This window comes from Sceloporus occidentalis, unplaced genomic scaffold, assembly GCF_023333645.1.
Source record: "Sceloporus occidentalis isolate IW3139 unplaced genomic scaffold, rSceOcc1.0.p SCAF_1, whole genome shotgun sequence".
NCBI lineage: Eukaryota > Metazoa > Chordata > Lepidosauria > Squamata > Phrynosomatidae > Sceloporus > Sceloporus occidentalis.
In genome coordinates this window covers 135,980,033-135,991,065 of record NW_028316981.1, presented here as the reverse complement: position 1 = coordinate 135,991,065, position 11,033 = coordinate 135,980,033, and the positions used below count along the sequence as shown (strand labels likewise).

At 40.4% G+C, this 11,033-nt stretch overlaps 1 protein-coding gene across 3 annotated transcripts; it reads right to left on the bottom strand.

Moving 5' to 3' along the window:
- Positions 1-488: 488 nt before the first annotated feature.
- On the bottom strand, positions 489-9,649 carry NME1 (NME/NM23 nucleoside diphosphate kinase 1). Of its 3 annotated transcripts, XM_089537573.1 has the most exons (5): positions 9,642-9,649; positions 8,707-8,830; positions 7,885-7,986; positions 5,828-5,940; positions 489-1,506 (listed from the first exon to the last, which is right to left on the bottom strand). In XM_089537573.1, the coding sequence occupies exons 2-5, from the start codon at positions 8,824-8,826 to the stop codon at positions 1,389-1,391; spliced, it is 453 nt and encodes a 150-aa protein (XP_089393699.1). In that variant the 5' UTR covers positions 8,827-8,830; positions 9,642-9,649; the 3' UTR covers positions 489-1,388. The 3 variants fall into 3 exon arrangements, with proteins under 3 accessions (XP_089393699.1, XP_089393690.1, XP_089393709.1); XM_089537564.1 differs by lacking the exon at positions 9,642-9,649 and having other exon boundaries at positions 8,707-9,631; XM_089537583.1 differs by lacking the exons at positions 5,828-5,940; positions 9,642-9,649 and having other exon boundaries at positions 1,395-1,506; positions 8,707-9,635.
- Positions 9,650-11,033: the final 1,384 nt, after the last annotated feature.

The following is an 11,033-nucleotide window of genomic DNA, read 5'->3' as shown; positions in this document are numbered from 1 at the left end:
TGAGTAACAGAAGGACAGAGCTTACTGAATGGCCTCACACATTAATCTTCTTTTCTCATAAAAGTACATTTCATAAGCAGCTATATCTATCATGCCTTAAAATGACACAAGTGAGCAACGCTAGGGCGAAGGAGGGGGAACAAAGGAGTAACCATCTGTGTAAAGCTTTATTTTCAAAGTGATATTGTAACCCATGCATATCCATTTGGAACAACATGGTGTTCAACTCAACATAGGAAGAATTTGCATCAAAATAAGTCCTTAGCAAAAGCTTATACTCAAATAAACTGGTTATTCTTTAAGGTGCTACAAGACTATTCATTTTTATATTGAAACAGTAACATGGTTATCTTTGCTAACATTTGATACACTATATACAGCTTCATTACAGTACAACTTTTATCATTCTTCACTATGCGGTTATTTACTTGGTATACCAATTACCTTATAATGCAGTGGTTTACCAGACTTAGAGCAACCATCACTTTAAGGTTAAAGCAGCTGCTCTGCTGATCAGTGTCAGGTAATACAGTATAATGTCTTTGCCAAATCACTTGTACAACCAATTCTGTAACCAAGGTATACATTATCATCTTTGAAACACATAACCATAAGCTTAGTCTAAAATACTGGGTTAGATCTAGTTAATACAATCAATTTAAGATCTGCATTTTGGTCCAGCACTACAGTCACCCCTCCGTTTTTGCAAGGGATCTGTTCTGGATCCCCTCCCCACAAAAATGGAAAATCGCCAATGTTGGAGTCCCTATTGACACAAATGGCCGTGCGCTCCTATGCCCCATGGTGTTGCCCTCCATTTGCCCCTCACGTATTTCCGAGGGACGCGGACTCCAAGTCTGCAAAAATGGAGGGGCAACTGTACTATTGGGCAGAGTGAGACATACACACCAGGCAGTTGATTTTGACTGTCATGAAAGTGGAGCAAATTGCTATTTTATTTTACTATTTTATTTTACTTTTCATTGTATTTTTTCTTATTCTCAGGGAGAATTTATTTTGGAATTTTCTACTCTCAATACTAAAAAAAATCCTAAAGCAGACAAATAAAATAAATTTGCTAGACTTTGGTATTACACAGTATGATTTGGCTAGGAGAGGGAGCGGGAGCATTTCCCTTTTTCACCTCAAGTAGTAGAATAAATAGTAAATAAATAAATGATAATTCAGTAAGTAAAACCTTTTTGTTCAGGAAGAACATCAAACATTATGATATATGTATTTTAAAATACAACTAATGCTTCCAAAAATATACTTGAAAGCATGTTGTGTGTGTAGAAACACAACCTTAAAGAAGAATTGTGGTAGGGGAAGTTTAAAGACCAATTGTCAGTGGAACAATAGGAAAATCTAGGGTAACATACTAGGTTTCAGCTGTAAATCCATTCATGATCACACTTTGTGTAGTCAACCAGTTCTTCAGGAGTGAACCACAGGTTGATTTCCGTCTCCGCGTTTTCTACAGAGTCACTGCCATGAATTATATTTCTAAACAAATATAAATAAATTTAATTAATTGGTGATATGTTAAACAAGCAGACGTTTACAAATGCAGGAATAATATAATAGCTTTTTATTATCTTCCCTTTAAGAAAAGACAAGGATATTTTTTGCCATTTTAATATTGAAGGAGGGCCAGCATGGTGTAGTTTACTGGACTATGACTAGAGACCAGGGTTTGAACCCTTGCTTGGCCATAGAAATCCACTGAATGACCTTGGGAAAGTCACATCCTCTCAACTTCTGAATAAGACAAGGGTACCCCCCTCTGAACAAATTATGCCAAGAAAACCTTGTACTAGATTTGCCTTAAGGTCGCCAAAAGTTAGAAACAACTTGAAGACACACAAGACCAACAAATAGCCTTGGAGAGTGTATGCATGGATTTCTAGGACGTTCCCAGACTAGTGGGCCATGCCTAGTGCTAATAACTAAAAGATATTACAGAACTATTCCAGGAGAGAAGAAAGTGCGGCCCATGAGCTATACTTAGCTCATGGATCCACATGTGGCCTTGGAAGATTTGGGAGCCCAAACCGCTTGAAGACACCAAGAATAACAAATAGTCTTGGAGAGTGTATGCATGGATCTCTAGGATGTTTCCAGACTGGTGGGCCATGCCTAGTGCTAATAATGAAATGACATTACAGAACTATTCCAGGAGAGAGGAAAGTGTGGCCCATGAGCTGTACATAGCTCCTGGATCCACTTGTGGCCTTGGAAGATTTGGGGGCCCAAATTACATTTCAATTACAATCCCCAACAAAGCTCACTCAGAGAGCCACAAAACTTGGCCCCTACTATTGCTAAGTCCTAGAAAAATGGTAAAATAGCTGTTTTTTGGCTGAGGTTCAGAAGCAGAAGTGACATGACATCACCTTCCACTCCCTTGCACTGGTCTAAGACCATAAAAGTTTTTTTTTTTTAAATGACATCATTTCTGGTCATGCTGTGAATGGTGGTGTGAACCATGAGACAAGCAAATGGCTCCTGTCCACCCATGAGTTATTCTTCCTACCCCGATTAATACAAGGGTGGGCAAGCTCTTCAGGTCAGGGGATCAATTTTTAGCATCCAGACATAATACAGGTTATACCAGTCCCCTGCAAGAGATGCAAACAACGTGCAGAGGAGGCGAGGAAGGAAAGGCAGAGAAGGGAGGAGAGAGAGGAAAGGAAGTGGCCAGAAGTCCACTTTTGGTTTTGTAACCTTCCTGCTTGGGGGCAAGGTGTAAGGTTTACACTTTCTTTTAAGACAAAACTGCAATACCTGGAAGTTTCCAAGACCAGAAAAAGCTATTTTATACAGAAATTTTCTCCCTTATTTTAAGGCAAAACTGTCATTCCTGGGAATTCCTAGGAGCAGAAAAGGCTATTTTTACACATCTTATTTTTTCCAATTAGGAGGTTGGAGCTTGGGGCCCACTGCCACGCAGCCCACAGGATTCCTGTCCTTGGCATAATGGGATTTTTGTGTGAAGAACAAAGGCAGAAAAGTGGGGAATGACTAGAGGCCTGCAAATGGAAGACAGCATAATCTGGATGTATGTTTATAAACTGTTGGTTAGTTGACTGCAGAGTGGAAGCACCCATACTTGATTGTTTTTAAATAATATCTCCCCAATTCTGTTCCAGTAGATTGTTTAGTGGCATTCACATACACCTTTGAAAGACAAAAATGCCTAAATGCAATGGTTAAACCCAACTACAGTAGACCCAAGTAGCAAAAGAAGATCTCACTCAGCAGGTTCCTATTTATTCAATGGGCTGGCTCTAGTTGGGATGAACAATTGGATTTAGGCCTCAGTATCTTTGATAGCTGTGAATAAAGCAACTTAGATTACTAGTGCTGGTGAACCATTGTTTCTTCCCCAGAGGGCCACATTTAGATGTAAAGTTTTCAGCAGTCCTTTAAAAAAATTCTTATCAATTAATAAAATGTATTTCTTGGGTTTAATTGAGCAGTATTATTCGTCTCTTGGATAGAAACTACCTGAAGATTGAATTCCTCTGCTTACCGCAGTCTCCCATGCAAGCCCACAGTGCTTTGTAGCATTAATGGGCACTGTCCAACAGATTTGAGGGGGGACTTAAAGGGAGGTAGAAAGAGAAGCCTCTTTTGTACAAATATAAGTCTGTTCATGTATCATTGGATTTCACCACTTGAAAATAATGCAGTGCACCAGAGAAATCCAGAAGAAAATCTGCATGTCTTTTATTGACTACAGCAAAGCCTTTCATTGCATAGATCACAAAAAGTTATGGCCTGAGCTTAGAGGAATGGGAATGCCACAACATCTGACTGACCTGATGCATAACCAATACCTGGGACAAGAGGCTGCCATTAGAACAGAATAGAGATAAGTGGTTCCCAGCTGGAAAAGGGTTCAGGCAAGGCTGCATACTATCACCTTATTTATTCAATCTATATGCAGAAAATATTATACATAGTGCAGGCTTGAACTCAGAGGGAGCAGCAGTGATGATGTAAGGAAGGAGCAATAACAACCTAAGATATGCAGCTGACACAATACTACTAGCAGGAACAAATGAAGACTTGAACCAATTACTTAAGAAGATCAAGAAGGAAAGTGCCAAGGTTGGATTATACTGAACATGAAAAAAAACAAAAATAATGATTACGCAAGATCTACAATAATTTATCCCAGACAATGAAAAAATTGAAATAGTCAAAGACTTCCCATGTCTTAGTCCAAATGCTGATCAGAACAGAGACTGTGGCAAAGAATTCAGAAGAAGACTAGGATTGGGAAGGGCAGCTATGAAAGAACTGGACAAAATCATAAAATGTAAGGACTTAACTCTAAACACTAAAGGAATAATAGTCCTAGCCATTCCCCATCACCATGTACAGATGTGGGAGCTGGACCATAAAAAAACAAAACAGCCAATAGGTTAGAAAATCAAGTAATTTTAGATGTGCTGGAGAAAAGTACTAAGAATGGCCAAGAAGACAAATAAATACATTCTAGAACAGATCAAGCCTGAACTCTCTCTAAAAGCCAAGATGACTAGAATCATAGAATCATAGAGTTGGAAGAGACCGCAAGGGCCATCCAGTCCAACCTGCTGCCACGCATCAAAGCATACCTGACAGATGGCCATCCAGCCTCTGTTTAAAGACTTCCAAGGAGGGAGACTTCACTATACTCTGAGGGAGTGTGTTCCACTGTCGAACAGCCATTACTGTCAGGAAGATCCTCCTCATGTTGAGGTGGAATCTCTTTTCCACCTAAATTGAGACTGTTGTACTTTGGCCACATCGTGCGAAAAAAATGAATCATCAGAAAAGACAATGATGCTAGGAAAAGTGGAAGGTATTACATAGGAAGACTGCATGCCAGATGGTTAGACTCAGTCAAGGAGCCCACAGGCCTGTGCCTGCAGGACCTGAGCAGAGAGGTAGAGGACTGGGAGTCTTGGAAATATCTCATCCACAGGGTTGCCATCAAGTTGAAGTTGATTTGAAGGCAGTTAACAACAACAACAAAACTACAAAATGCTATAAAAGCATATCACAAACTGAGCTTTTAATAGATTTTAACAGGCTGTTCTTGATTGGGTTTTGTTTTGTTTTTTTGCTCTGAATATACCTCAAGGCCATAACTTGCAGTACTATAAGGAACTGTGTAACTAAGAGGAAGAGGTCTTCAGCAGGAAGTTTGAGAAGTAACAAAGAAAGATGCTATGACAATGTGAAAATAGAAGCTTCTTAGGCACCTGGGATTTCTGGGTCACTTTCTGAAAACAAAACACAATGACAGGTAGGCAAGGCATGCCCGTGGACCACATGCTGCTCCGCCACATGCACACGCATCTTCTTGCAGAACTGTACTTGTGGAATCCTCCAGGAAGTAATCGTCCTTGGAAAGTAAGTACACTTTTCTCATACTCCTTGTTCTTAAAGGGAAATTCCTTTTTGCTTCTACTGCCACTGTATTACCTGATTTCAGTGCTTGAGTGCATTCCCTGGGTTGTGGGGTACAACATTTGGCCCTGAACCAATAGAAGGTGCCCACTCCTGCACTAAGAGAAGCTCTAGAAGCTTCACTATTGTAACTATTCCCTTTCATCCCATATGTAAATTTTTAAATTTTAAAACACACATGTTATTTATTGATCATTTCCTATATCCCATACTAGAGCATGAGATCTCAAAAGTCACTGAGATTCAGGCCACAATAACAGTTCCCAGAAAATCTGATGTACTATTTTTTCAGTGCTCAGGCTTAGTAGAGACTATAACTACCCAGCAATTTAATTTTACAGTAGATTGGTTCAGAATTTACCTGCCAACTTGTACACAAAAGTCCCCACGAATTGTGCCAGGCTTGGAATCTGCAGGATTGGTTTCTCCCAGCATTACTCTCCCAGTCTTCACTACATTAAGACCTTCCCATACCTTCAACATAGTAAGAGTCAGTATACAATTAAGTTAACTGTGCCATATATACACCTACTTGGACATTAAGGTCATTTACAAAAGCCCTCTTCTGTGTACACTCCAAATGAGGTGAGATGGCATTTATTTATGGAAATAAAGTTTTCAGTGCTGGCAGCCTGGTTGGGTAAAACCAGAGAAACTTGTTTTCTGTTTGTCTTGTACTGTTTTCCAGCACCAGGACTGTGCAATAGCAATGGTTCCCAAACTTTGATCTTCTGGGTATTTTGGACTTCACCTCTCAGAAGCTGCAGCTAGCTTGGTCAACAGTCAAGAATTCTGGGAGCTGAAGTCCAAAACACCTGGAGGACCAACATTGTGTCATAAGATTGTGTTTAGGATTTTGATATGTTTTATATTTGTACATCTCTTTTATGAGCTCTGAAGGTAATCAGCAGTTCAAAGTTATCAGCTGGTTCCCTTATTGGCAGACACATAGGCGCATTACAGACCGCCCCTTTGGGGCGGCCTGTAGGTGCACCTTTCCCCGGTGTATCGGGGCCTCAGTGGCCAGAATGGCAGCCGCTGAGGCCCCAATCCGCCGCTTTCTGGGCCGCGGGGAAGCGGCAAAAGGCCGCTTCCCCGCAGCCTGGAAAGGGGTGTCCTTGGGGCTTCAAGCCCCAAGGACACCCCGCGGCAGTGGGGCGGAGGAGAAAGGGGCCACTTGGCCCCTTTCTCCCTTGCGTCGCCGGGCGCAGCTGTCTGAAGGCTGTGCCCAGCGATGCAAACCAGGAAGGAGCTCCGTTTCGGAGTTCCTTCCTGCTCCGCAGAAAGGGCGCGTTAAGCACCCTCACACGGAGCGATGGCGTCACGTCCGCGTCGCCTTGTTTGGAGGCGGCACGTCTGTGACGCCATCATGGCGGTGGCTGTGTGGAACGGCCGCCGCCATTTTGTGCACGCAGAGCGCGTACTAGGGTTAGGGGGTGCGGAAGCACCGCCCCTTCCTAACCCTAGTACGTGCTCCGCGCATACTTTAATGGCGGTCTGTAACCCACCTCAGTCACTTTTACATGGAGCTGTGTCCAATGGGTAGTACACTCAGCCCTCCATATCCACAGATTCAACAATCCACATCATGAAAGTATTAAAATATATGAATTCCAAAAAGCAAGACTTGATTTTGCCATTTTATACAAGAGACGCCATTTTAATTTATAGCTATGTACTCTAGTACAGTCAAACATGTTGTAAACTTCCATGTCTGTGGTGAATTATCAGATATGGACAGCCTGTTAGAGCTGAGAGATGTTGCCATGTCACCTCTCAAGAGCCAGTTTGGCCCTCCCCTCTGTGACAATCACAGCATAAGAGATTGGAAAATCACATAGAACAGAAAGCATCTCTTCCTGTAATCCTCACTGGCAGGATAATCCTCACTTATGATATTGCTTTATAGTGACTTGAACTTTTAAGCACCATGCTTATGGAAGCTATGCAAGGAGACAATAGGATCAAGGAGGTGTGCAGTTATTATGGTCATTACAGTGTGCCTTTCTCTTATGTTCCAGACCCCCCTGCGTAAGGGAAATACCATGTATGCCCAAGCCGCATTGAAAACAACGGGGCTTGTGTATGCGGCATGGCACGCGTGTCATTGCCTCTTCCAGTGAGTGGCTGGCGCACCCGCGTATCATGCAAGTGCACTATATTTGTTTGTATTTTGCTGTTGTGGCTAAATTGCTGTTTGAGAACAGAATACTGACTACTGTACATGATTGATAAAGTCATATTAATCCATAATCTCCTTAGCTTTCTCCACAGCCACAAGAATATATATACATTTTGGCTGTGTTAAGAACTCCTAAATCAAGTATAATCAAGATAATTTGACTCATTTTAAAGCTTTCAGTAACCACATAAATAATATTTATATATTTATACTGCTTCTGTTTATTGAAGACTTACCATGGCTACAACAGGCCCAGAATGCATATATTTAACTAAACCAACATAGAATGGCCTGTCTTTCAGGTCAATGTAGTGTTCTCTCAGGAGATCTTCGGATGCCTGTGGGAACAAAATGCTTAGCATAAGAACTTAAGAGCATCTTATGTCACATAACATTAGCCACAGGAGCAGTATTAATCTTTAAATTGCCTGTTTCCTTTTCAAAGACTGGTCCCAGCACTATATTAAAAAGAGGAGCTGCGTAAAACCAGTCTGAAATATTTATTTTGGTTTGTTTGTCAAGATGCTTTCTACTTAAGTCAGTTTCATGGTTAAACCATTTTTGCTGCTCCAAGAATAGCCAAAGCTTTAAGTTTAAAATCTACTATTAAGGACACACCTTTCAGACTAAGGACACCACTTACTAAAATTAGAGTACTCAGCATGGCTTTGTCGTCTGCCAGATTTTGGAAAGATTCCAAAATATTAGGCTATATTGAAAATGAACAGGTATCTCTTTGACTTCCATGTTGAGAAGTGCACAACACATTTATTAATTTATGAACTGATAAACTGATTAGCATTTTTATTACACTTTTCATTTCTAAACTTTCAAAGTAGCACACAATCAAAAAAGTAGAATAAAGTCAACTACTAAAAATAATAAAACAATAAAATAATGTCAAGCCAATAAAATAGTTAATTAAAATAATTAGCTAGAAAGCAGGGGGGACTGGCAATGGTAAGTGCTGGGTAAATAATCAGAAAACTTTTTGGTTAAGCAAGTACTACTGATGGATGACCACCTTAATAGAAGCAGCAGTGACAAAGAAAACTTACATGCATGAATTTCATGGCTACCAGTTTGAATCCCTTCTGTTCAAATCGCTTGATAATTTCTCCTACCAGGCCTCGCTGCACTCCATCAGGCTTGATGGCTATGAAGGTGCGCTCACTCATTGTCCTTCCACAATAGAAAGCAAGTATTACATCCAGCTATATGTCTCAGTGATAGGAACACAGTCTACCACAGCATTGTGCTATAGTATTACTATACAGAATATTCAAACCACAATTATACCAAGCATATACAATCATTTGGAGATAAATAATTTGGATAATAATCATCTTGGTATACAATAATTTGTAAAAGAAAGGATGCAGAAATCAGTTAGTAAATTAAGAGTTACCCAGGAATGGAGATGTAGAATTAAAGAAACAGAAACAATGCTTTAATGTTTACCTAAAATATCTGGAATAATCAATAATAGAATTGTGAGAAAATTAAGAACAAATATTATAGCCAACTGTTCCCCAGCAAGACCAAACATACATTACAGTTGTTCAAGGATTGAAATGTGGTAATTTTACTTCATTTTTAACATAGTCCCAAAGTAATTATATTTCACATGATACAATGTATGAATGTGGATTAATACCACAGTTTATATATTTCACTGTCTTCACACCATACCGGTCTCAAACCCTGTTCCTAAAAAAAAATTATTTGGAGCATTTTGCTGATTTCATTAAAATCTCTATTATGATCATCTGACATTTCTCAGGACCTACTCCTCAAATGCCCACGTGTTCCATACCTCTTTCCTGCTCACAGTAAATCCTGCCAAAGTTTCAGTCCCACTATCTCCTATCCATGGGCATCCCTCTGCACTCAAATCATCATACCTTTTCTGATAGCTTCCTCACTCCTGCCTCCACCACCATGCTTTATATGACCAGAGACACCTCCAGGTTCCCCAAAGCATCCATCCTACCTGCCAGTGAGCTGTTGCTGTTGCTGTTGCTGCTGCTGAGTTGCTTGTGCTGGAGGAGGCTGTGGTAACACTGCCACTACTGCAGCCCCCAGCCTGGCGAAAGCCCAGACTCACAGCTGGACTCTTTCCGACAGGAGGCTCGACCCCACGTGCCCAAAGCTGGCTGCTTTGGTATCATCTCTTCTGTTTTTTTGCCAAACGCAGGACCAACTTCTTGGCTCGGTGGACGCCATCTGCTGTTGGTTTCACAGACAGCTGTGTGTATTTTTATATAACAGATACCTAGGCTGTTCAGTTCTCTATCAAAACCAACTAGATTCATATGTCGGCCTTAAAGACTAATTGTCATCAACATATCAAAGGTATCAGAGAACAACTATTTTTGCTCACACAGACTTACATGGCTACCCTTAGCAAATCCATTGTTCTTCTGTGCCTTCAAGTCAACTCTGACTAATGGAAAACCTATCTTAGGGTTTTACTGGCAACACTTATTCATATGAGATTTGCTGTTGCCTAAGAGAGTGTGACGTGCTCAAAGTTACCCAGTGGGTTTCCATCACAAAAAAGAGATTTGAACCTTGGTTTCCAGAGCTGTTGTCCAACACTCAAACCAATACCCCCATTAGCTCCAGGAAATAAGTAGCATGCCACAAAAATCCCAAGATGACCGTCTTTGTAACATGATTTCAGCTGAAAACTCTCCTTCATAAACAGTTCTACAACTGGCATTTTGAGCTGTTCTTTCCACAGGAAATAAAACTGAGCTAAAACAAGCATTGGTCCTATCTAAAAAAGAATTTGAATGAAAAAAATTGAATTGTTGGTCACAACTACTTTAACACCTATTTATCTCAATGGATCTATGACATGATCAATGCTGGATCTAGCTTATAGTATTTAAAAAGACTCACGGGCTGGGATGCCAGCAACAGAGAACTCCCATCATCTATCTCCCCATTGCTAAAAAGTGTGGTTACTTTGACTTTGTATTGTTCAGCTGTGACATGCTTTGAACAACATTACACTTTACACATGTTTTAGATAAGCTAAAAGACACAATAATCAGTATGTCTGTACAAATAATGTAATTAATAACAAATTAAATTAAATATTATTTTTCTAAAGGCTGTTTGGGTTATTGCCTAGAACAAGTTTTCCAAAAAATGTGCATTTTGGTTGGTCCAATAAAGGTATCAGTGTTTGGTGGATTTTTTTATTTGCTCTATGGCTAACATGACTACCCCTCAATGTTTTTTTTTTTTGGGGGGGGGGGTGAGCTTGGGCAAGTCACACACTCTCAGCTCCAGAAACCCTCGTGATAGGTTTACCTTAGGGCTGTTGTAAGTCAGCAATAACTTGAAGTTCCACGACAACAAATGTTCTAATTTC

What these genes read in the sequence shown, in the direction of transcription:
- NME1 (XM_089537573.1), bottom strand. Translation starts at nt 8,826, where the DNA reads ATGAGTGAGCGCACCTTCATAGCCATCAAGCCTGATGGAGTGCAGCGA. An exon ending in TAGCCATGAAATTCATGCAT is followed by an intron (nt 7,987 to 8,706) that starts GTAAGTTTTCTT and finishes TTGTTCCCACAG; the next exon opens with GCATCCGAAGATCTCCTGAG. An exon ending in CTGGGCCTGTTGTAGCCATG is followed by an intron (nt 5,941 to 7,884) that starts GTAAGTCTTCAA and finishes ACTATGTTGAAG; the next exon opens with GTATGGGAAGGTCTTAATGT.